We start from the raw sequence: 25,844 nt of genomic DNA, 5'->3' as shown, positions 1-25,844 counted from the left end.
CACATAGGGTAGTAGTACTGTACTCCCTGCAAAGGAGGACTCCTCACTGCTCTTTGCTGGGAGTGTGGCAGGGAACTGTGTAATTCTTTCAGAAGATTCAGAATAGTAAAAGTAACCTTTTGGAAAACATCTAAAAATCTTTTCTAATCAGTGACCAATAAACGAATTCAGATACTGGAGTAGATGTTCTGTCATGTGTATCACTTTATAGAAGCAACATTTTTTTTCACTTACTGTGTGTGTGTGTGTGTGTGTGTGTGTGTGTGTGTGTGTGTGTGTATTACTAGTGATTGAATCCAGGGGCATTCTATCTCCGAGCTACACCCTTAGCCCTATTTTTTAGTCTCTATTTTGAAACAGGTTCTCACTAAGTTGGAGAAAGCCTCACTAAGGAGCTGAGGCTGGCCACATATCTGCAATTCTCCTGTCTCAGCCTCTCGAGTATTGAAATTACATGCATGTGCCACCATACAAGGCTAGAAGCAGTATTTTAAAGATAATTTTTTTACTAGATTAGATGTCTTTAGATATAATTTTACTTAATAATGAAAGACATTAGTTTATAATAAAAATCTATTTTTTCTACATCATTTAGATTCTTCTTAAGTGTAAGTAGGTCCTCCCCACCACTCCCACCCCACATCCTGCCCTGGGGTGTGCCTTCCAGAGAGGGAGATAATTACCTACCTTTTGGGAAGCTATACCACTGGTCATTTTCTTCTTTCATTTGCAAGCCAAGAGTGATGGTTCTAGCACTCTTTCATACCACTTTGTATTTATTCTTGTAGATTCAAATGATGATTTACAACTGAGGATGTCATTAGCAATACAGTAAGCAAATACCTCCACATCATCTTTTTGTACAGATTTCTGAATTTTCATCTGTAACTTGGTGTAATTAAGCTCCTCTGCATGTGTGAGTATATACCCTGTCTTCAATTGAAAAGAGGAGATTGAGAAAAGCTGGAGAAACTTGAGTCCACCATCTACACAGGAAAATGGGTGGTCAAAATAATATAGTTGGGACTGAAGGTATAGCTCAGTGGTATAGCAGTTGCCTAGTATTGGGGAGGCTCTGGGCTCAGTCTCAAGCACCACTACCAATAATAACAATAAAGTGAAAAGAAAAATAATAACCCTTTTTTTTTCCAACAGTGATACCTTTTCATTGTTATAGCAAAGATGAGCAAGCCATGAAAGCCTCCACATTAATGTTTTCTTATTTTTGTGTGTGTTTACAGTGCCCTTCATAGCTGCCATGATATAGTTCTACGAAGAAGCTACTTGGGAAGCTGGGGTTTTAGTATTGTTGGTGGCTATGAGGAGAACCACACCAATCAGCCTTTCTTCATCAAAACCATCGTCTTGGGAACTCCTGCTTATTATGATGGAAGACTGAAGTGAGTCTTGTTCTTACTAATGCTTTGATTTGTTTCTGTTGTACTGGACATGGCCCAGAGCTTAGGACCCAGTTCAGCCTGCTGTCTGTTTTGTAAATAAAGTTTTATTGCAACACAGCCATGTTTCCACAGACTTGAATTAATGTGGCAGAGACTGTCTGGCTCACAAAGCCTAAGATATTTACCGCCAGCCCTTTACAGAAAAACATTACCAGCTCTTTCTGAAATTACCTTTACCATCTTGTCACTTAAAGCAGTATCTTATTAATCTAATGACCAGAACAGAAGCTGAGTCATTTGATGGAATATATTGTGACAGAACTACTGGCTCTCAGCTCAGGTCGGGCTTGCCATTAGATGACTCAGCTCTGTTCTTCTTCACAGCATTCATCTCTGCCCGAAATGTCAGGCAGGCATTGATTCATTCAAACTCCAAGAGGGAGGGATTGTGTTGCAACTGTTGCCATAGCCCTAGTAGCCCTAACAGTTAGTGCCTTGCATATAGTAAGATCTCAATAAATATTTGATGAATGAATTTACAGTAGCTTAAAGTATGCTAGGCACAGTGCTAAGAGCTGGGCATGTATTATTTAATCTTCTTCTTAACACCCTTCTGAGGTAAGTGCTTTTCTATTCCTGTTTTTAAAACAAGATCACTGAGGCTTGGAAAGGCTACAGAACTTACCCAGGATTAAACAGCTGAACAGTGGTCGACTGGCATTCAAACTGAGGACTGCCCAGCTCAAAAGCCCTGGCCTCTTGACTGTCTGCTGGCAGCCACCACTGGGCAGAAGATCCTCGCTCGGCCAATGGGCAGCCTCTTTTCTTTTTCAAACCTCAGGGCACTGGGAGAAGAAAGGGAAGGTGTCATATCAAGAGATTATCAAGAGAGAGGAGGTGGTTGACTATAAATTCTTACTACCTAGTGTTCAATGGAGGAGCCAGTTTTTACTTTTATTTACTTTTTTCTGCACTATTTAGGATTAAACCCGCAATACTTTGCCACTGAGCTAAATCTCCAGCCCTTTTAATTTTTTATTTTGAGACAGGATCTCACTAAAACAGTTGGCCAGGCTGTCTTTGAACTTGCAGTCCTCCTGCCTCAACCTCCTAACTCCCTAGGATTGTAGGGAGGCACTACCATGTCTGGCTAAAAACACAGTGTGTGTGTGTGTGTGTGTGTGTGTGTGTGTGTGTGTGTGTGTGTGTCTGTTTTTTGTGGCCCTGGGGATTAAACACAGAAACATTCTACCTCTGAGTTACACGCCCAGCTCTATTTTTTAATTTTGAAACAGGATCTCGCTAAGTTGCAAGATGATCCTGACAGGATCCTAAGTTGATCCTGTCTCAGCCTCCCAAGTACAAGCATTGGCATTACAGCATGCACTACCACACCAGGCTTAAAAAACAGTTGTGTTTTTTAAGTGTAGATATACTAAACAGAATACTGCACATGGGGAGTTTACATTGTGTTTCAGTCAGCATTCTCATTGCTGTGGCCCAAATACCTGACAATCATGACTTAGAGAAAGGAGAATATATTTGCTTACAGTTTCAGAGGTTGCAGTCCGTGTTAGGCCTGGTGAGTTTTGTGGAGTTCAGGACATGGCCTGGGAGCAGATAGTGAAAAGAGACCCTGGAGACATATACATACACCCCATGGACCTACCTCCTCCAGCCACACCTCACCTGCTTAAGTGACCACCCAGTAAATCCATTAATCTATTCAAGAGCCATGACATTATGACCCTCATGATTCAATTATGTCACCTCTGTACATGAGCTCTTTCAGGAGACATCCTATATCTAAACCGTAACACACAGTATGCAAAGAGAAAGGGACATCTAAGTATGATGAAAAACTGATCAGAAGTATGTTCCAAATCTGTCTATTGATAAAAATAAAAAACACCATGATTTTAGGATGAAAAAAATGAGTCAATCATCCTCTTCATTATTAGGCATGTCTCAAATAATTAGTTTATTAATTTGTATCTTACTTCCAAAAAGAAATTAAAAATCAATTAAAGCCACACATGGTGGCACACACCTATAATCCCGGTACTTAAAAGGCAGACAGAAGGATTACAAATTGGAGGCCAGCCTTGGCAACTTAGTATGAGACCTTGTTTCAAAATAAAAAGTAAAAAAAAAGGGCTAGAGGTATAGCCCAGAGATAGAGTGCCCTGGGCCTCTGGGTTCAGTCCTAAGGAGCACACACACACATATACAAGAGAGGGCAATAAAAATGCATATTCATTCATATTATAAAGGCCAAAAGTCATAAGGATAATTATGAAAGTTATAATCCCAAGGCTAGAAAGGTCCTCAGTTTCATTGTCCACTTGTGATGATTCTCCTCAGAGGACAGTGAGTATGAGTCGTATCCTCAGCTTAACTCTCAGGTATATGAGTGCTAAGAATGAATAGAGAAATGACAGTCAAAACAATATCCAACAGGATGGGGTGGAGCTCAGTGGTAGAGTGCTTGCCTAGCGTGTGCAAGACCCTGGGTTCATTTCTAGTATTGCAAAAAAAATGAAAATTAAAAATTAATTACTGAGAGCCGGATGTGGTGGTGCATGCTTGTAATCTCAGCACTTGGGAAGCTGAGACAGGAGGATCATACAGATTCAAAGCCAGGCTTAGCTACTTAGTGAGGCTCTCAGCAACTTAGTGAGACCCTGTTTCCAAATAAAGTATAAAATAGGTCTGGGAATATAGCTCGGAGGTAGAAAGCCCCTGGCTTTTACCCCCAGTACCACAAAAATAAATAAGTAAATAACTGATACTCAAAAATGTGTTACTTATTTTTTAAGAGAGGAGATTAACTCCTAATTATATGTTGCCTAATTAAGATAATTTATGAAAATGAATCTCCTTGTCCTTGAAATTCACCTGCCAGTTATGAGAGGGATTAGTCCAGGAGTATGACAGTGAATCAGTAAGTAAAATTGCAATTTTCTTACTAAATCATTGGGTTGATGTTTTTAATACCATTAAAATAGTAACATTCTGCTTCTGTTTCTGTTTGTCTAGATGTGGAGACATGATCGTGGCTGTAAATGGCCTGTCAACAGTGGGCATGAGCCATTCTGCACTAGTCCCCATGTTGAAAGAACAGAGGAACAAAGTCACTCTGACAGTTATTTGTTGGCCTGGCAGCCTTGTATAGATTTATGAAACTGGTTTCCAATCTTGCTTCTTCATTTTTAGGTTTTTTTTAAGAAAACCCTTTGGTTTGTCATACTTTGCTTGTTAGAAGCAACTGACACAAATGGTATACACAGGGCCAAAACCCACTCATCCTTTTATTTGTATTAAGCTCATCCTTTTATTTGTATTTAAATGGTTTCCTAAAGTTAACTACATTTCTCTTTAGCTTGGGAACAGTCTTGCACTGATCATGGTGAGTCTATATTTTTAGAATTAAGACTCTTGGTGGTCAAATTTGTAACCTGTGGTAATGAACAAGGCCCACCCTAACTGTGACCCAGGCAGCTGGTGTGAAGTGGTGGTTCTTTGTTTTCAAAAGTAACCAAATCACAAAACACAAGTTCTACATCCACAGAGACTGGTGTCATTGCAGGCACTAACAGTAGCATTTACTCCACTGTCACAGACAGTACTGAGGATGGTTGCATTTTAAATTGGGGTGATTGGCCAGGGATGATGGCGCACGCTTGTAATCCCTGTGCTTGGGAGGCGGAGACAGGAGGATCGCGCAGCTTAAGAAACCCTGTTTCCAAAAATAAAAAGTATAAAATAGGTCTGGGAGTGTAGCCCAGAGGTAGAAGGGCTTCCAGGAACCCCAGTACCACCAAAAAAATAAATAAAAATAAATAAATAAATTGGGGTGATAGCCGTTGTTCATTTTTCATTGGTGCCAACATTTCAAAACTTCATACTCTTTATAAAGTGATTTTTCTAGTTTATTTTGTTTCTACTTAATCTCTCCATATTCACCAATGATGAAAATAAGTCTAACACTTCAAAGACATTTTTTTAAATAATGTACGGTTATTAGAATAGTAGAGAATAAAAGATAATGCTATCCGTTATCCAGGGACAAAGGAATTTGAGAAGTAATTATAGCTTAGTGCTGGAGATAGTAAAGCTGCATTTACTGGAACATCCACAAGCATTAAAAGATTTCCAAAAGAATGTTGTGCTACTTAGGAAAATAGTAAGGTTGTTTTTGCAAAAATTCATTTCTAGAGCTTATATTTATCAGCAACCTTGTCTAAAAATATTTTTGTGATTTATGCAACTAAACTAGATGATAATGATAAAATCATATTGCTATTAAACACACACATGTATATCACAGTTAAGTGAAAAAAAAAAAGGAAGCCTTTTTAGTTTATGCAGATAGGAGTCTTTCTTGAGTGTTTTAGAAACCCTTAGTTTTCCCATTATTTCTTATGAACTTAATTGTTTCAAGTAAAAGACTGAAAAGTTATTGGTTTTTTTTATCTGAAACAATAGGTTTTAGATATTAATGTCTTTCAGCTCTTGGTTGCTAGACTGTTTCATATTTGGAAAATGTTTTTGGGAACTGTCCTTGTCCTTTATTTGACATGGTTGTCCGTTGGAGAACACACAAGGAAGAGGGTAAGAGAAGAATACCTTTACCTTGTTAATATTATGCATACTTGAAAGAAGTTTCATTTAGAAACCTAGTTCAGAATCTGAGCTAATTTACAAGTGACCTCTGTAATAAATGGTATTAATTATCAGAGAATGTATTTCAAAATGCTACAGTATATTATAAAGCATGACCGCTTTGTTTTCAAATTTAACTCTTGCATTCCTGGGGTTTATTGTGTCTGTAGCATGTCACTGATTATTCCAGTTAGTTTTATAATGACTTTTTAAAACATATCTCTTTGGAATAAATAATAATTGGCAATAGTAATTGCTACGGATCCCTAGCTACACTGTATGGTCAACACAGAATCAGAATACAGTGGAATGCCCCATACAGTATATTACTGTTAAGTGATGATTGGCTTTTGAAGCAACTTGATATTAAAGTGTTTTGATATTCTAATTGACATGGAACAAGTTTGGGTTTTTTTCCTGCTCCCCAAAATAGAATTTTGTAACCAACTTTGCTATTTTTTTAAACTGCTTGTATGATTTATCATTTCTTGGGGAGTGGCCATCCATCAACAAATATCGTAACTGCTGCTTTGATATATAAAAACACTTACGTTGAACCTGGTGGTATAATGAGTATTTTGAAATAATTTTTTCAATATTGTTTTATCATGGAAATGTTAGCATCAGCTTAAGCTGTAGATTTTATGAGAAAAGACTACAGCCTTTGGTCAGAATGATATTTGGTGATGGATGCTTGTTCATAATTTATTGTTACTGTTAAAATATTTGCATTTTCTCATTTATACTTTTACAGTTACATATTTTGATTTGTTCTGTGCCTTCAGTTTAAATTATTTCAGGATTCTTCAGACATGTTTAAATGATGGTGTGATAATCATCTAGGATGGAAATAAAAGTTATCCTTTCCATAAGAACAGCATTTTCTCTTTTCTTGAATAGCAAGTGTTAACTCAGTCTGAGGTCATTATTTTTGTTCATGGCACTCTGTCCTTACAATCTACCAAGTTTGAAACCGCAGGATCAAAACCCACTTTAGCACTCTTTCCTGTACAGACAGAACAAGTTGGTAGAGTCTGTACTGACTCCTATAAATGTTATTTCTGTAGTAACATAGACTTGTGTTGCCCATTGAGTGTCTGAAATGTGTCCAGTGCTCTGTGTTGAAATAATATTGATAATATATTGGCTACATTGGGTTATAGAAAACATTTTTAAAACTAACTTCACTTCACCAGTTTCTTTTTACTTTTCTAATGTTGTTTCGAGGAAACTTTAAGTTGCACAAGTGGCTCCACTCGTATATTTTATTTTATTTTTTGATACACCCCAACCCTTTCTATTTTTTGTTTTTGAAAAGGGGTCTCATTAGGTTGCTGAGTCTCACTATTGGCTGAGGCTGTCCTCAAACCTGCAATCCTCCTGTCTGAGCCTCTCAAGTTACTGGGCTTACAGGCATTGAATGTCACTGACCCCTCCCCTCTTCCTTGGCACAGCATTGGCTAACTCAGGCAGTCCTGGCATGTGGTTTCTGTTCTTCATATGGCTCTGATCATTTCCTGCATTAATAAAGATGAAGAAGGAAGGGACTGGGGCTGGGGCTCAGTGCCCTGGGTTCCATCCTCAGCACTACACCCCCACAAAACTTGTCTTTCACTTCACTAGCAAGCCAAGGTCAAACCAAGGCCTCTGTGGCCTGGCCCCTCCCCCATGGCCTGGTTTTCCAGATGGCACTGCCGGGGTGCCCTTGGTCCCCTTGTTACTCCAGCCGGCTCCTCAAACCTCCAGTTCCTATCCCAGTATATCCTATTTTTAAAATCTACAGTGTTCCACATTGTCTACAGGACAAAGTAAAACTGGCTTGCTATCTGGCCCTGCAGCCTTCAGTTTCACCCTGTCTTGCCTGGTATGTGACCAGCCTGATCCCAACAGCCTCACCCTTCTTGGGCTGTGGGGGCTAACTTGGCTCCAGAAACAATGCTGTTTAGGGGAATTCTTACCAATCCCTGGGATAGGTTTTGCTTCTCTCTTTTTTTAAAGGTTTTATGAAATCATATTTTTATAGTCATACTTGTATGCTAAGAAGACAAAACAAGCTTGCCAAGGTGCTAACTTGATTATCCTGTCTCTGGAGTGTTGTAAAGCTCAACAATAGGGTTAGGAGTGTAGCTCAGTGGTCGAGTGCATGCCTAGCATACCTGAGCCCCTGGGTGCGCGTCACACACACACACACACACACACACACACACACACACACACACACAGTAGTAAATACCAGATTCTCTATCCCTGGAAAGTTCAAGGTGGTCCAGGGGAAGATCTAGGCCTGGTATCCTTTTTCTATTCCAGATCCCCACATTATATTTAGTCATATCTTCTTAGGCTTCTCTTGCTCATGAGCATCACAACAGAGTTGAGTGTTGGTCAGGGAAATGGTAGGCTGCCCTCTGCTACAACTTGCTGGGTTGCTTTTTAGATTGCCTATGAGCTTTTGGGAGGTAAAAAGGTAAAATGCCATTGCCTTCATTCATATCAAGGATACATACTGTCAACATGTCATTTCTTTTTGTCAAGCAGCAGGGATGAAATGACATCTCACTGGTTTCCTTTTTCATTTCCCTGGCTACTGAAGTCGTAGACCTTCTCCCAGGTTGACCAGTAATCCAGGCTTGAGCTGGCTCACTGGGTGTGTGACCTGGAGAACCATGTCCCTGGCTGCTTTACTCCCTCCCATCATGAGACAAGAGCAGCCTTGGAGCCAGCCAGTCATGGACTGACCTCTGAAATCATGAAGCCCAAATATACCTTCTTCTAAGTCGTGTTAGTCACACTTTTAGTCACAGTGGTAGAAAAGATAAGACATGGTGTAAATCTCTTTACCAATTCATTTCTGTGGCCACACAAGAATTGGGTAAAGGCTAATTGGGTGATGTGTACACGTATGCCTCTACCATCTTGTATTCCATTAAGATGTATGACTACAATGTACCAATAAAAATTTTTAAAAATAAAAAGGCTTAGAGAAAAAAGTAAAGTTGTACATGTAAACACAATGTTGATAGCTATAAAATGCTTAAGTAAGAAACACTAACTCTAATAAAATGAAGACTAGAACTTGGAGCACCATTCTGGGAGGTGGCAGAGGCTCACCGGGAGGGGCTGGTGGCAACCCTTGGGCTAGGTGGAAAGCACTTGGAGATTTTCCACTGGAGCGCTATCAGTTTCCTCCACTGCAAACAAAATCTGGGAGACAGGCCAGTGCACCAATTTGTATCTGTGCTCTCCTTGCTTCCTTGATTGGTTTCCAGTGAGGGACAAACTCAACCAGAAGTCCCTTCCTTGGATTGCCCATACAAAGAGTGATGATTGCTTAGATTCTGATGGAGAGAAGCAACCGTTGTCCAATGTCAGGATTGGGAGGGTGGATGCAGCTGCAAGAGATATAAAAAATCTTTACTTCACCCAGATTGTATCAAAAAGCTTCCTCTTGCCACCTATTTCTGAACCACTGGGAGATAGGCGTGGGCTATGGGATGCATGCCAGGCTGTGAGCCTCTCCCACTACAGAGAAGCAGCGCACCGGGGCAACTCTGTAGGTCCACCCAGTTCTCAGCTCCTTGATGGCTGAACTTGACCCCTGCTCCTGGGTCCCAAATCTGTGCTGAGGTGGTGAGTGTCTGGAGGGTGGTGTATGCTCCCTATAGCAAAATTCGCTTTGAGCAATGAGTCAAATATTTGAGTTCTAATCTATCTCTGAAAGATAGGATGACGGGATGTTCTTTTGATACCCAATTCTTTACACCCCTATACAGTCATTTCTCCTATCAGAAGCTCCTTATCCATTATTCTGGCATCACTTCTATGATGTCCTCCAGCCCTTTCTCGAATGCTTCCCATGATGGGCACCTCCCTATGTCATTCCCACCTCTCCCACTGGTAGCCATGTCTGTTTGTAAAGAATTGATTTTGTGTGTGGAGGGGTCTGGGGGTGGAACCCAGGGGCATTCGACCTCTGAGCTACAACCCCTGCCCGTGTGTGTGTGTGTGTGTGTGTGTGTGTGTGTGTGTGTGTGTGTGTTACTGGGGGTGGAATCCAGAAGCTTTCTACCTCCGGGCTATACTCCCAGACCTATTTTATACTTTATTTAGAAACAGGGTCTCACTAAGTTGCTGAGAACCTCACTAAGCTGAGGCTGGCTTTGAACCTGTGTGATCCTCCTGTCTCAGCCTCCCAAGCATGGGGATTACAAGCATGTGCTACCACGCCCAGCTTTTTATTTTTTTATTTATTATTATTATTTTTTTTTTTTGGTGGTACTGGGGTTCCTGGAAGCCCTCCTTCCTCCGGGCTACACTCCCAGACCTATTTTATATTTTTGAAACAGGGTCTCTTACGCCAGCACGGCTGGCTTCGAACCTGCGCGATCCTCCTGTCTCCGCCTCCCAAGCGCGGGGATTACAAGCGTGTGCCACCACACCCGGCTATTCTTTATTTTAAAACAAGGTCTCACTGAGTTGCGGAGGGCCTCGCTAAGTAGTTGAGGCTGTCCGTGAACCGGGATCCTCCGGTCTTAGCCTCCCGAATGCTGGGCTTACAAGTGTGCGTCACCACGCCCGGCTGACAATTGATTTTTTTTTTAAGTAATAATTTGGCCCTGGCCCTTATCCCAGATAGAGTGTAAAATCTGCAGGGCGGGGGGGAGGGAGAGGGAGAGGGAGGGAAAATGTCACTTAATATTCAAATACAAGTTTAGGCACAAGACAGTTGATTCATCTTTTTACTCAATAAATATTAGTTACCATCTACTACATGCCTGACACTGTACTGGGGACCAAAAGTCTGTCAGCCACCACGACAGAGATGTTGCTGTCTCTAAACTGTCATCCTAAAGAGGGGACATAACTGACCATAAATAAAAAGAAAAATGTAATTTCAGAGGGTAATAAATGCAGCAAAGACGAAGGTAGGAGGACAGAATGCGGGGTGGAGAGGCCAGTGTGAGGAGGGATGCGGGTGGCAGCCAGGTCTCGGGTACGTCATGCTCTGACACACTTACCCGTGTTGCGTGTTTCATGGGAAGTCTTGGTCCCATGAAGTGACTGAGTCTGTGACAGTCGGTGGGTCTGGGCCGGTGGCACCTCAGCCAGCCTCTCCATGTTTCCTTCCACTCTGGAACAGAGAAACAAACTGGTGCACATGTGGCTGAGGTAAATGTGTGGAAACGAGCCGTGCAGCACCGTGGGGAAAGCCAGGCAGGCCTAGGTTACCACATACGAGAGCCGGGATGACTTGCGGGGCCTCTCTGGCCCTCAGTTTTCTCATCTGTAAAATGGGTAGAATTATACTGAGTCAGGTTGCTATAAATTTGAGAAACTGTGTGTGTAAAGTGGCTGGCATCTGTGCTGAATAGATAGTAGTTGATTATCTGTCAGCACAGAGATTCTGAATAGAATTATACATCCTTGTGAATGATCACGAATTGTACAAGTAAATTATTAAAATTTACTTATTTATTTTTAGTACTGTACTGAGGACTGAACCAGGGGTATTTTGCCTCTCAGCTACACCCCCACCCCTTTATTTTTGTCTTGAAACAAGATCTTGCTAAGTTATTGAGATTGGCCGTGAATCTGCAATCCTCCTGTCTTAGCCTCCCAAGTACTGGGTTACAGGTGTGTGCCATTGCACTTGACTTAAAACTACTTTGAGAGATTTTTCTGAACTCAAACTTTTCTTTGATCCCAACGGTGTGTGTGCTTCCCTAACTATGACGCACCAGTCAGCAGGTTCTCTCCTGTACCTTAATCACCTGAGTGACTCACCTTCCCCAGACACCACCCTGAGCTTTCCAAGGGCCAGGCATCTGCTGCTGCTCCATTCTTTCCAGAACACCTTGTCCTGATTCTCTGATCCCAAGCCAGCCATCAAGCCCTGCTCTCCTTCTCAGCCAGCCCACATGTCAGCTGCCCTCGGCTGCCTGGCACCACAGCCCTGCCGGCCCCTTTGCTACGCTTGCTTTTCCTCTCAGGCACTGCAGCCTGTCCCATCTGTGCATCTTGGCATCTGTGAGCTCCTTCCAAGATCCCTGTGGAGCCGGGCGTGGTGGCACACGCTTGTAATCCCAGTACTTGGGAGGCTGAGGCTGGCGGATAGCAGGATCGAAGACAGCCTCAGCTACTTAGTGAGACCCTCTGCAACTTAGTGAGACCTTGTTTCAAAATAAAGAATAAAAAATAGGGCTGAGGCTATAGCTCAGAGGTAAAATGCCCCTGGGTTCCATCCCTGTATTCGACCACCCATGCACCCAGCAGGGCCTGTCACAGATGTCATGCAGTGCCCCCCCCCCCCGCTTCAACAGTGCCAGGAGCTGCAGAGAAAGAGAAGTTGGGGGAGGACTGAGAAACTGTCTGGTTTGCATGTGCTGCGGGGCAGAGCCAGGAAGCCTGTTGGCATAGAAGGAGCGATGCCAACAGCAGAGGTGGCAGGTTGCACTTGCAAAAACATTTGGCAGAATGCAACTATTTGAGAGTAGAATGGCTTGCTGTCTGGGATCTGCTTTCAAATGCTCCAGCAGACCCAGGAGGAAGATTGAAAGTCGTAATCTATAGAAAGGAGGAAGGAAATGTTTGCTGTTTCCGTAAGAAAAAGAACAAGGGCAGTAAGCCAGTGAAGAAGTTTGGAAGTGGGGACTGGGGATGTTGCCCACTGGGAGCACTTGGCTAACATGTATGAGGCCCCAGGTTCAATCCCCTGTGCTATAAAAGGAAATAAAAGTTTGGAAAGGGGAAAAAAAACGGTTGTTGTTTGGACTCTTATAGTTTGACATTAGTAAATGGGTCTGTATAAGAAACACAAGAATGTTATTGCCGTAGGGGTTGGGGTTTACTAAGGATTGAATCCAGGGACACTCTTGTCTCCCAAGTTACACTCCTTACCCTATTTGGTTTTTTGTTTTTTTTTTTTTTTTTTGAAACAAGGTCTTGCTAAGTTGCTCAGGCCTCACTAAGTTGCTGAGGCTCACTTTGAGCCTGCAGTCCTCCTGTCTCAGCCTCCCAAGTACTGGGATTACAGGCGTGAGCCACCATGCCCAACCTTGCTGTTTGCTTTTATTTGCCTGTTTTGGCATAATCTCTAGGCAGACTTGCTTATTTTGTCTTCTATACCTGTCTAAGAAGTGCAGGTGGTGATGACTAATGCAACAGCCAAGCGCTCGTCTAACAACAGTCAATGTGCTGAACACTTTCACTTCTACCTGTCACATTATTTACAAATTTTTTATTAGATCCTTGTAATAACCTCAGGTCTACTTATCACCTTATGTTTGAAGTAGACCATTATCATTTGATAGGATGTAGAACATGACGGTTTCAGTGACACGAGTCACTGATTTGCACCTAACCTGTAAGTGGAAAACTACACACTAATAACAGGAACTAACCCACCCACCCTTCCCTGCCCACTGCCGGCCACGAGACCACGCTGACCGCAGGACTGCGCCACCCAACCTGAAAACAGAGAGGATGCTTGCTCCCCACCCTTCCTTCACCACCATCCAGGGCCGGGGTCACTCTGCCACACTCAACATTAACACAACAGATGCAAGAACAAGGTCAGCTGAGCCCTCTGGAGGTCAGAGCTGTGAGAGGCAGAGTCAGAGGGAAGCAGAAGCCACCGCCCCTCTATGCTCAGGGCAACTGGCTTCAGGACCCCCTAGGATCCAGAATCCATGCATACCCAAGCCTCGTATATAAAGTGGCATAGCATTTGCGTAGAAACCGCAGATTCTTTCATTTTCGGTACAGGGGATTAAACCCAGAGGCATTTTAACTCCAAGCCACACCTCTAGTCCTTTTTATTTTTTATTTGGAAACAAGGTCTTGCTAAGTTGCTGGCGCTGGCTTTAAACCTAGGAACCTTCTGTCTCTGCCTCCCAAATATTAGGATTCAATGTGTGTACCACATGCCTAGTTCTTACCATACACTTCAAATCATTTCTACATTACTTAATACAATGTAAACGTTTTAAGAGTTGTGAAACTGTATTGTTTAGGAAATGACAAGAAAAAAGTCTATTCATGTTCATTATAGATGCATTTTTAAATTTCACATGTGTTATGTGTGTGTTACTAGGAGAGAGAGAGAGAGAGAGAGAGTGTGTGTGTGTGTGTGTGTGTGTGTGTTACTAGGGATGGAACTTAGGGCTTTATAAATCCTAGGCAAGTGCTCTATCACTGAGCTCTGTCCCAGCCCTACAATTTACATGTGTATGTATGTGTGTATAGGGGTGTGTGTATATATATATATCCCAATTCATGGTTAGTTGAATCTTTGTTGTAAAAGCCACAGAAACAAAACGCAATGTTATTGTGCTTCAGCAAAACTTGAGAGAAGCCATGAGTTAAAGTTCTACTAAGCAGAAATTTTGCAAGGTTGCAAGCTGCACTAAAACCATATTCTGGTTTACTCTTATCCTTAGCTTTGAACAGGGCTAGCATTCTTGGTTCCTAGTATCAACGCAGCTTCTTCCAGCCCCTCCTTTCTTATCTGAGCTATTGACTTTCAAGTTTTCCATTTTAAGTTTCTCTAGACTGAACTTGCTCAGAGGTTGAGCTTCGCGGGAGCCGCCCTCCGGTGTACTTCAGGACCCAGAGACCACGCAAGCTGAGAACTTGATGTTGCAATTGAGTAAAAGGCTCGAAGAACTCCAAAAACACAGCATCTCCACCCGACAAAAGCTTTTTTGGCCCGGGTGGCAAAGCGAGACTCCAGCAGCCAACGGTTACTGGATGTTGACTCTGGGCCAACCATTGTCACACACGTGTCTCCATTTGATTCTCTCAACAAGCTCCAAAGCGGGGAACCAGAATTATTCCAGTTTGGAGTCAGAGAAAACTGAAGTGCACAGGGGCTGGTCCCAGGCTCAGAACCCACCACGCAGGGCCCAAGCCCGTACTCCAGTGCGCGATTCCTTTGGTTTTGTGTGAGAGCACTGATGAGGGAGTCCACAGTTGCAGTCTGCCTTTGCCTTTCCGGTTGGCCCTCTGCCCGCCTGCTTGTCACCATCTCACGTGAGGGAGCAGCAAAGGAAAGACCGCAACAGTGCCCAGTAGGACCGACCCTGCGGCTGAAGCTGCCCCTCCCTGGAAAGTTCCTGCCTCGTGGAAAGAATGCATAGTCTGCCCTAGCTCTGAGCCGTTCGGTGACCTGTCACGACAAGATGCTACTCGATGCGCCATTCTCAGTATTTTCACATGATCTGATAGATGGGCTTTCCTGTTCTCTAGCAGTCTGTGAGGAAAAGTGTGTGTGTGTGTGTGTGTGTGTGTGTGTGTGTGTGTGTGTGTGTGTGGCTGGAGACTGAATCCAGGGGCATTCTACCTCTGAGCTACCCCCCCTCCCAATTTTATTTTTTGTTTTTAAATAGGGGTCTCGCTAAATTGCTAATAGCCTTGCCAAGTTGCTGAGGCTGGCCTTGAGGCTGCAATCCTTCTGTCTCAGCCTCCCAAATACTGGGATTCCAGGTGTGTGCCACCAGGCCCAGTGAGAAAGGGCCTCTTAGAGATGTCATGTCTCCTTGATAAAGTGCCCACACTCCAGCCTATGCAGCCAGCCCAGCCCTGCCCTCTGAGGTCACACAGCACTGGCCAGACACCCCCTGGGACTCTGAAGAAAGTGACTCATCCTGCAGTGTCCTGTTGTCCTGCTGGACTCCGTGTGTCTTCCAGGTTTATCTCTGCATCCAGAACAGCCTTCTCCATCCCGTGTGTCTTCCAGGTTTATCTCTGCATCCAGAACAGCCTTCTCCATCCTCAGATTGTCACTTACCCCCAGGCAGGCATGTTTCCCATCCAGAGTGCGGAGAAGTCAGGCGTGGTGGCTCATGCTGGTAATCCCAACATTTGGGAGGCTGAAACAGGAGGATTGCAGTTCGAGGACAGCCTCAGCTACTGCTTAGTGAAGCCCTTTGTAACTCAATGAGATACTGTTTCAAAATATAAGGAATAAAAAATAGGGCTGGCTGTGGAGCTCGAGGTAGAATGCCCCTGGGTTCCATGCCCAGTACTAAAAAAAAAAAAAAAAAAAAAAGTGCAGAGAAAGCTAGGCATGGTGGCACACACCTGGAATCCTATACTTGAGAGTCTGAGACAGGCAGATCACAAGGCTAGCCTCAGCAAATCAGACCCTGTTTAGAAATAATAAATAAAAACGGAAGCTGGAGGTGTACCTTGGAAGTAGAATGCCCGTGGGTTTGACCCCCAGTACACCACACACATACATGCATACACACTCACACAGCACAGATAAAGAGAAACGAAGGCTCAGAAGACAGCGTGCTCTGCCCCACTCTTCTCAGGGCCTGCTGGGGCGGGTGCAGAAGTCCAGAGGAGACCCCAGAAAAATACCGGCCATTAGCTCCTCAAAGCAGGTTTCTTCATGCTTTTCAGGCCACATACCCCCTCAGGAAAGAATTATGAGCACTTTCTCCTGTAATTTATTAAGTACATATCATACATCAACTCATTAATTATACACACACCTATATAAACTCTCTTAATTGTAGACTCATTAGAAAATTAAATATGAGGCTCAGAGAAAGAAAAGATAAAATTAGTAAGATTTTAAAGTGGTTTCAGTTTATTAAAAGGGTAAAATAAACTGGGTATGGTGCCTGTAATCCCAGTATTTGCGAAGCTGAGACAGGAGAATTGCAGGTTCAAGGGCTGCCTCAGCAAGTAGTGAGCCTCTCATCGCCCTAGAGACACCCTGTTTCAAAATAAAAATAAAATAGGGCTGGTGGTATAAATTGGAAGTAGAATGTTTCTAGGTTAAATCCCAGTGCCACACACACAAAAAGAGTATAAAATAGTTGAGTGTGGTGGTGCATGCCTGTAATCCCAGCACCTGGGAAGCTGAGACAAGAGGACTGTAGGTTGAAGGACAGCCTCAGAATGTAGTGAAATTTTCATCAACCTGGTGAGATACTGCTTAAAAAAAAAATAGGGCTGGATGTGTGTCTCAGAAGTAGAATGCCCCTGGGTTCAACCCCTACTACCACAAAATAAAAGAAAGAAAAAATTTAAAATAGCTTGAATCTCACTGAAGTCTTCAAATATGTATCTAAGCTAAGTATCTTGTTTATTCATTGGATTATTTAAATAGTATTTAAATGGTGATTAATAATCGATCATTGTAAATAATTGCAGCAATTATTGATACCACTTAAAATTTAAAATTAATACTTTTTAGTTTAAGAAATATGATCAAATGATATGCAACACTTTTTTAAGCCCTAATTTTACATTTTGAGATTTGGTGTTCAGCAGGACTGGTTCTAGAATTTCACTTACACTGGGACTCGGCTCGTGGCTCTCCTAGCCAAATGAGGTGTCCCTCCAAGACTGGCCAATGTAACGAGGAAGCACACTGCTGGCGAGGCTCAGCCACCATGCTCCCTTCTGTGTTTGCCTAGCAATTATACAAAGTTCTGAATTTAACATTAGTTAGTACATTTCCATTTTCACTCATATAAGTCACTTCTTACATACTAATCAAGAGGTCCTGCAGTCTTACGCTTTTGACAGCTGGGCTCAAAATACAGTAAGGAGATTTGGTAGATTGGAAAAATTTTCAAATATTCTATGACAACCTTATTTTTAATTTATTTATTTTTGCGGGTCTAGGGATGAAACCCAGAGGCCTTCTACCTCCGAGCTACACCCCCTGCCCTATTCAGTATTTACTACACTCCCAGACCTATTTTTACATTTTTTTATTTGGAAACAGGGTCTCCTAAGCCAGCGCGCGCGCGGCTGGCTTCAAACCTGCGCGATCCTCCTGTCTCTGCCTCCCAAGCGCGGGGATTACAAGCGTGCGCCACCACGCCCGGCAAACACTTCATTTTTTGAAAATTCTCTCCTAATAGCATGCATTTCTTTGGAAAGAGAGAGAGAAGAAAAGACACTCTTGCATTTTCATTTATTGTAAAGCATCCTTTTTCTTTGAAAGAGCAGATTTGTGGCTTTTCTAGAATAAATTCTGTGTGACCCCGACTGTCAGTGGATGAGCTCATCACTGTTTTCCGGGCAGCGTAGTTGGCGAAGATTCTTCCTGCCATTCTCTGTGTACACTGTTTCCTTAACTAATATCGTCTGCAGTTTCTTTGCAGCAGTGTGTTTTGGGAGGGGCATTTGCCCTTTTAGTTTGTATTTTGAAACAGGGTCTTGCTAAGTTGCTGAGGGTATCTCTAAGTTACTGATACTGACCTTAAACCTGTGATCCTTCTGTCTCAACCTCCCAAGTACTGGGATTACAGGAATGTGCCACTATACTTGGAGAATTCTAGTATTTTCTCCCAGCATCCAAAGGCAGGAACCACAATGGACCAGGATGCCCTGCGGAGGGAGCGAGGTTGCTTTCCCATCTCCCCCTCCTGCCTGCCCAGCTGTGGTGGCTGCAAGGCTCCCTGTGGACCTTGTAAACCACACGTCTGACTATGTCCCTCAAGCCCTAAAATCACTGCTGACTCTTCATGGCCAACTGAATAAAGACAAGATTCCATGTCTAGGTTATGTTTCTAGGGGATGTTTCTAAGGAACGTATCGCCTGGGAGCCCCAGCCTGCCTTTAGGGCCTCCCCCCAGCCTCCAGTTCCTCCAGGGACTCTCTGCACTTCTCACACCTCTTCTACGGTCTCCTCTGTCCCTCACCAGCCTGGACCACTTCCCTGCCCATGCTAGTTCAAATGCTCGCTCCTCCCCCAACCCCTGAGTGAGGCATTCCCTGCTCTCAGTACCCACAGCACCCTGTCGCTCTCCATCAAAGTCAAAGAAGGAGGCAGCCAGGTGGACACGCCTGGTCCTGGGCTGCCTGCCTCCCCACTGCTCCGCTGGCCACAGCTTCTGACTTGCCCTTCAGCCCTTAGTGTGAGTGGAAGTGGGCACGCTCTTTCCTGCTGGGTGTTTCTCACCATCTCAGGCCACCTGCCAGCCATCATGAGGTGCTTTCAAATGTTCCCTGGGGCCAGGTGACTCACTGTCGCTGCTGCTCTGGGTGGCTCCCCTGGTCTCCTGGACTGCTGTCCTTCTTCATTTGGGGCAAGAGGAGGTGTGGGGCAATCTCACCTGAAATGAAATTGTGGCCCATTGAGGACAGCCCTGACCGCACGCTTGCCACACATGAGGAGTCTGGAAGAAGTTGGGATAGCTGGCTAGTTTTATTTCCCACAGATTGGAACAGATGGGCATCAGAACCTCAGGAGCTGGGGAGTAGCTGGTTAGCTATGGCACAATCTAGCGCCCTCTGGTGGTCGAATGGGGTGGCCATGTTTACTTGCTTGTCTCCTATGGCTTCCAAAAGTGTCTAAGAGGGGAGTGGGCATATGCTTCTCCCATATGGTATAGAGAATCCCTTAGTTGAAATGAAATAGAAAAACACAGTGTGCAAACATGGTCCAACTTCTCTGGCCATTTCTTCATCCTTGAGTAACTAAGACAGCAATTTGCTGGTTCCCCGGATGTGAGCTTGGCATCTATGGTATAGGGCTCTTTGAATGTCAGTGTCATTGGGGTTTTGATAATTATGCACCTTCAAAAGATGTTCAATGTAATTCTGATCATACTACTCTAAAAAAGCCTCGGATTAAAAGCTTTCTCTGGCTCTTTAGTCCGTGGGCCTGCAATTACAGAAAATGAACTGCATTTTAGCTTTCCATTGAAATTAATAACAACGGTTCCCCAGTTGACTCTGTGAATAGTTAATGGAACAAGCAGGATACTTCAGTACAATATGGGTTGGGAAGCCATTTGAGAGAGATTCTGGGTTTCAAATGGGAAAATAATTTATACAATGCAAACCTTTTCATATGCACTCTGTGCAGTGGGTGTTGTGCCTGGATCAAAACTGAACTATTTAACAAATGATTAGCCCTACCTCAGTCAGTGTGTACCTTGATGAAAACTGAACTTGGATAAATAATCCAGCGAATGGCATTTAGCTCTGTAAAAGACCTTAGAGGATGTAGAGATGGGCAAACTTATTTGACAATGGAGAAACTCAGTTCCACAAAGTTCAGTGTTCTGCACAAACACAAGGCTGCTAAGGGACAGAGATGAGAGTGGAGCCTAGGCTACCAACCCAGAGCAAAGCAGACTTATGGAGGCCCTGTGAGGAGGTCAGTGACAGAGACGAAGGAGCCTCCCGGAACCAGGCCCCTGACTCCCAGCAATGCAAGATGGCCTGTGGGCTGGCAAAGCTTAGAACTTTTGGGAGACTGGGGTAGAAAAGTGGAGGGACAAAGGCTGCATGGCTCACAGCATTCTCTGGGACCCCATTTCAAATTATAAGAATAAACTCTAAAAAACAATGAAAGCAGTATTGTAGAATTCAGTACAATGACAGGATACAAAATCAATACACAAAAACAACCACATTTTTAATACTAACAATGAATAATCAAAAAATTAAAATGACTTCATTTGTCATAGCATTAAAATAATTAAATACTTAGTAATAGCCGGGCGTGGTGGCGCACGCTTGTAATCCCTGCTCTTGGGAGGCGGAGACAGGAGGATCGCACAGGTTCAAAGCCAGCTGCATGCGCTGGCTTAGGAGACTCTGTTTCCAAATTTTAAAAAAATGTAAAGATAGGTCTGGGAGTGTAGCACGGAGGTAGAAGGGCTTCCAGGAACCCCAGTACCACCAAAAATAAAAAATAAAAAAAAATACTTAGGAATAAACATGATGAAGGAGGCAAAAGATATGAACACTGAAACCTACAAAATAAAAAGCTGTTAAAGATGTAAATAAATGAAAAGACATGTTTCTAGGCTGGAAGATTTAATATGTTAGTATTACCAAAGTAGTCTATAGGTTCAGTGCAATCTCTACCAAAATCACAATTTTTTTTTGCAAAAAATTAAAAATGCATCCTAAAAGTCATATCAAATCCAAAGAGATCCAAAATAGTATTGGAAAACAGGGGATGAAGTTAAAGCCTCATACTTCCTGGTTTCAAACTTACTGCAGAGCTATAGCCATCAAAACAGTGCGGTACTGACAAGGAGACAGATGCAGACCAAGGCTGTCCCTTGGGCTCCTGCTGGGAACTGTGGGAAGACAAACTGGATTTGAGAGCGAGGAGGTGGGTCTCCACAATTCCAGGCATTCCAGTAAGGGGGCGACACCCCTGGGAGAAGGAGGGACTCCCACGCTGAGGGAGAAGTTGGGCGAGTTCTCTGAGGTCCTTCCCGACTCTGAGATTTTGCCTGGTGCTCTGAAGACATCCTCCAGGCTTCTCTGGGAGGCGTTTGGATAGCTAGAGGGGCTTCTGGTGGGGAATATTTGAGGAGAGAGCATTGGAGGGCAGTTATTACTTGAGATTATGCAAAACAAAAATCAACACTATCTTCTAACTTTCCAAAGAAGACAGAGAAAAGCATTTACAGTCTTTATAAGGCCAGACTACCTGCTGGGGGCATCTCTGGCAAACATCTCAAAGCAGTTACTGGGGCTGTTTTAGGAGCAAGAAAGCAGCTCCGTCCTGCAGAGCTTCTGCCAGGCTGACATTCCCTGGGAGGGGTTCTGACAGGGTGACGAAAACAAACAAAACAACAAAAAACAAAAAAAGGTGACCAAAAAACCCAACGGTCTTTTTGCTTCACAATTCCTCAGATGAGATTTCCAGAGCTCCCACGGACACCATCCAGAGCTCCGTGTCCACCTTCAAGAGCATCTACATGAGCAGGGTGTGATGTGCTGAGAACTAGTGGCTTGGCATAACCAGGCCAGGGCCAGTCTCCTGACTCTTGATCTAACACTGTCTCCACCTTCCCACATCCAGCAGGCTGAGGGTAGGAAATCCCCAGGTGGTGGGCTGGAGGGGCAGGAGATATCAATTAAGATGCCCCTTCCTGGTCCCTGTAGAGCTGGGAACTATGCCTCTTGGCATGCCCAACCCATAACCCATGGAATAGAAGCTCCAGACAGACAGACCTGGTTCAGCCCTCTACCCACTGTAGCCTGTGTGAGCTTGTGTGGGTCACTTACCCTCTCTGAACCTGAGAGCCATCTGCTCTTTCCTGTGGTTCACTGAGGGGCAGCTGCTCTTCCTCTCTTACTCCCTTCCCAGAAGGGCTAGGTGTCACCTCCCTCTTTCCTGCCCCAAGAGTGGCCGCGTTTAAGCACCACTGCTGTTCAAGAGGGAGGTGTGAGCAGGAGCCATACAGGGGGTAGAGCTGAGAGAACAGCATTCCAGGCCAGGTTCACACCCAGTAGCGTGTCTCTTACACTAGAACTTCAGTTTCCTCCCCTAGGAATGGAACCCATGTGGCAGATCCCCAGGAGCTGAAGGCTGGGGAGAGCTTTGTGGGCTGAAGGGGTGTTGGTCTGGTTTGTACGTCAATAACAGGACACCACAGATGAGGTGGTTTGGAAGGAGGAGAAATGCAGCATTAGCTCATGGTCTGAGGCTGAGAAGTCCAATAAGCTGAGGTCCCAGCAGGTTTAGTGATTCTTATTCCTAGCAGAATAAGATTCTTATTGCCTAGCAGAAACAGAAGGCAAAGAGACAAAAGGGGGGCTCCAAACTCACCCTTTCATAAGGGTGATCCCGCCCACGAGGGCAGAGCCCTCCAGCCTAAAGGTCCTCCCTCTGAACACTGTTCTGATGGCAATTAAATGATCCACTCATACCCATGTCAACGGCAGCACAATTCACAACAGCCAAGCTGTGGGGCCAGAATCGGTATCTGTCCACAGGTGAACAGATCACAACACACACAGTGGAATTCTACTTGGCCAAGAAGAAGAACAAACTCATGTCATTTGCAGGAAAATGAATGAAACTAGAAAATATCAGGCTGGGTGAGATCAGCCAGACTCAGAAACTGAAGGGTCACGTGTGGAGACTAGAGAGAAAGCCCCAGGGATTTTCCTCAGCACTGTGTCTCCAGTGTATCTGTGGAGAAGATTAGGAGCCAGGAAAGTCAGCTCCTGGCAGAAAGAGGTTCTCAGCCCAAGGTGACCTGTGGGATGCCAGTGAGTCCTTGCTCCCCTAGCGTCTCCTTCAAGGGCACAGCAGTGCCTGAGGGTGGGGGTCTCCCATTTCCTGAGGACAGTGCAAAGGCCAGGGTCAGATACCAAGTGAAGTGTGTTAGCTTTTGTTGCTGTGATCCAAACACCTGACAAAATACCTCCTCAACTTCAGAGAAGGACATGTTTATTTTGGCTCATGGTTTTGAGGGTCAGTCCAGGGTCAGCTGGATGCAAGGCAGAAGCATCATGCCAGAAGGGTAGGGTGAAAGAAAGCTGCTCAGCTCATGACAGCACAGAAGCAGAGAGACAGAAAAGGGCTGGGACAAGACAGTCCCCACAGCCAAGCTCTCAGTGACCTGTTCCCTCCAGCCCTGCCCCCACTTGCTTATACTTTTAACCACCTCCCAGTCGTTCATTCAAATTCTTTTTTTATTTTATTTATTTATTTATTTTTGTGGTACTGGGATTCCTGGAAGCCCTTCTACCTCCGGGATACACTCCCAGACCTCTTTTATACTTTTTTAAAATTTGGAAACAGGGTCTCTTAAGCCAGTGTGGCTGGCTTCAAACCTGCGTGGTCCTCCTGTCTCTGCCTCCCAAGCATGGGGATTACAAGCGTGCGCCACCACGCCCGGCCCATTCAGATTCTTACTCCATCAGGTGGATTAATCCACTGATGAGGTCAGAGCCCTCATGACTCAACTCTTCTCACCTCTGAATGTTGCTGCATTGCCTGATATGTGAGCTCTTGGAGGACATTCTCGGTTCAAACTATAACAGGAATTGCTACCTGACCCAAAGGGATTCAGGTTTTCTTGTCCTTTTGACCACTGGACAAGAGAAAGCACATTGGAATCGGAGTCAGAAAACCTTGTGCTCAGGATCCTCAGGCATTCACATTGTACTGACCCATTAACACTCGCTGGCAAGAGAGGCGCTGGATTTAGGGTGAACACAGCCTCAAGGCTGACATTTGGGTTGTCTAGTAGGGTGGCCTGGCATCTCCTTTTTCTTTCAGCAGCCAGCCAGTGATCATCCTTCTGTTCTAATAAGATCAGGACTTGGTGAGGAGCAGACACAGTGTCAACTTCTTGAGTCAACTTTTCTGCATCCAGGAGTAAGTCACAAGTGGCAGCTGTCACTCGAAGACAGGAAGGCTGTCCTCCCGAGGTGTGCCCCGCTGCTCCGAGCAGGCCATTGGCATGCTATATGTCTCTTAATGCTTGTAAAAGCATTCCCAGTGCTATAACTTGTTTTGGTTTTTGTTTTGGTTTTTATGTCCATACAGTTTGAACTCCTTTTTGTTTTAATCAGGCCCTCTAGGGTTTTGTTTTAATTTTTATTTAAATTTTGTTTTAATGAGGCTTTGTTTTAATTTTTCAAATGCAGTTGGCTGTCTGAGATCCAAATCAAAGACTCTTTCTCTGTTTTTTTTTTTTTGTTGTTGTTGTTTTTGTTGTTGTTTTGGTTTTGGTTTTGGTGGTACTGGGGTTCCTGGAAGCCCTTCTTCCTCCGGGCTACACTCCCAGGCCTATTTTTTACTTTTGGAAACAGGGTCTCCTAAGCCAGCAAGGCTTGCTTTGAACCTGCGCGATCCTCCTGTCTCTGCCTACCAAGTGCGGGGATTACAAGCGTGTGCCACCATGCCCAGCTAAAATTTGGAGTTTAAATGCAGCAAAATCCTTCAGTTCACAGGAATCTACATTACTGTCTCAAATCTCTGGGTTCTCCAGGACTCAAAACAGCCTGTTTCTGATCTGATAGCAGACATTGGGGTGCCTTGGCTAATCTGAAATTTCAGATAGGCAGCTTGTTTCTTATAAATCCAGGGGAGATCTTATATCCACATGATGCTAGGTGTTCAATATCATCATGGTGTTTTAAAAAGCCATGTCCATAGTCTGGGCGGGCTATACGCAAGTCATTCACTTATTACAGAAGAATTCCATGATCCAAATGCAATTCTTCCAAGTCCTTCCTTTGGTTTTCGTTAAACCACCCAGGGGGGTTTTCAAATCCGTAAGATAACTGGGATGTTACACTGGGGTCCTGTTTAAAAACAAGCAGTAACTGAAATCTCCTTTTTAGACACAGAAGAATGCATGTGTTATAGTTAGAGATGAAATGTTCCCTAAAGAGCTCACTTACTCATGTTTGGAGCTGATGTAACTGAGTCATGTAATCCCAGTAGTGGATAAATCCATTATAATGGCTTTACCTGGATGGTACCTGGTAGGCTGGTAGGGTGTGGCTGGAGGGGTTGGTCCCTGGGGGTATGGCCTTGGGAATTATATATGGTTCCTCCTCCTCCTGAGCTCGTAGCTTTCTGTCTGTCTGTCTGTCTGTCTGTCTGTCTGTCTCTCTCTCTCTCTCTCTCTCTCTCTCTCTCTCTCTCCCAGTCTCTTGGATGTAAAGAGCACAATCCCTGTGCTCTCCCTCTCTCCACTTCCCACCGCCAAGGCCTGAGACCTGCAGGCCCCAACCTCGCATGGATTAAGCCTGAAACCATAAGAAAATAAGTCTTCTTCCCTCTAAGTTACACGGTCAGGTCTTTAGGTAATGGCTGTGAGAATGCTGAGTGGAACAGTATCTTTATCTTTTAAGTTCAAATCTATAAATCAGCCATAATTATCTGGCAGTGCAGCCAGGAGAGTGCAGGGAAACAGGCAAAGCTGAATTAATCCATATTTTAAAGATCTACATAGAGGAGGCTGGATCCCTGTTAGTGATTTCTTCCTATGCATGTATTAGTTCTTCTTGGAAAGGATTATTCCCTTCTTAAGTAATTTT

The 25,844-nt window shown here is 44.0% G+C and overlaps 1 protein-coding gene across 1 annotated transcript in view; it reads left to right on the top strand.

The window, feature by feature from the left end:
• Positions 1-4,575, top strand: part of LNX2 (ligand of numb-protein X 2) — a gene marked incomplete at both ends in the record, with an annotated part of 29,394 nt that extends 24,819 nt beyond the window's left edge. Inside the window, 2 exons of the mRNA XM_080689644.1 lie at positions 1,242-1,400; positions 4,440-4,575. Of these exons, the coding sequence (XP_080545770.1) occupies positions 1,242-1,400; positions 4,440-4,575 (295 nt within the window). The remainder of the gene's footprint in view (positions 1-1,241; positions 1,401-4,439) is intronic.
• Between the last annotated feature and the right edge of the window lie 21,269 nt (positions 4,576-25,844).

The sequence above is a fragment of the Muscardinus avellanarius genome (genome assembly GCF_963383645.1).
Source record: "Muscardinus avellanarius genome assembly, chromosome: 2".
Taxonomy (NCBI): domain Eukaryota; kingdom Metazoa; phylum Chordata; class Mammalia; order Rodentia; family Gliridae; genus Muscardinus; species Muscardinus avellanarius.
Note: the sequence above shows the minus strand (reverse complement) of the source record. Positions and strands in the feature narration are given on the sequence as shown.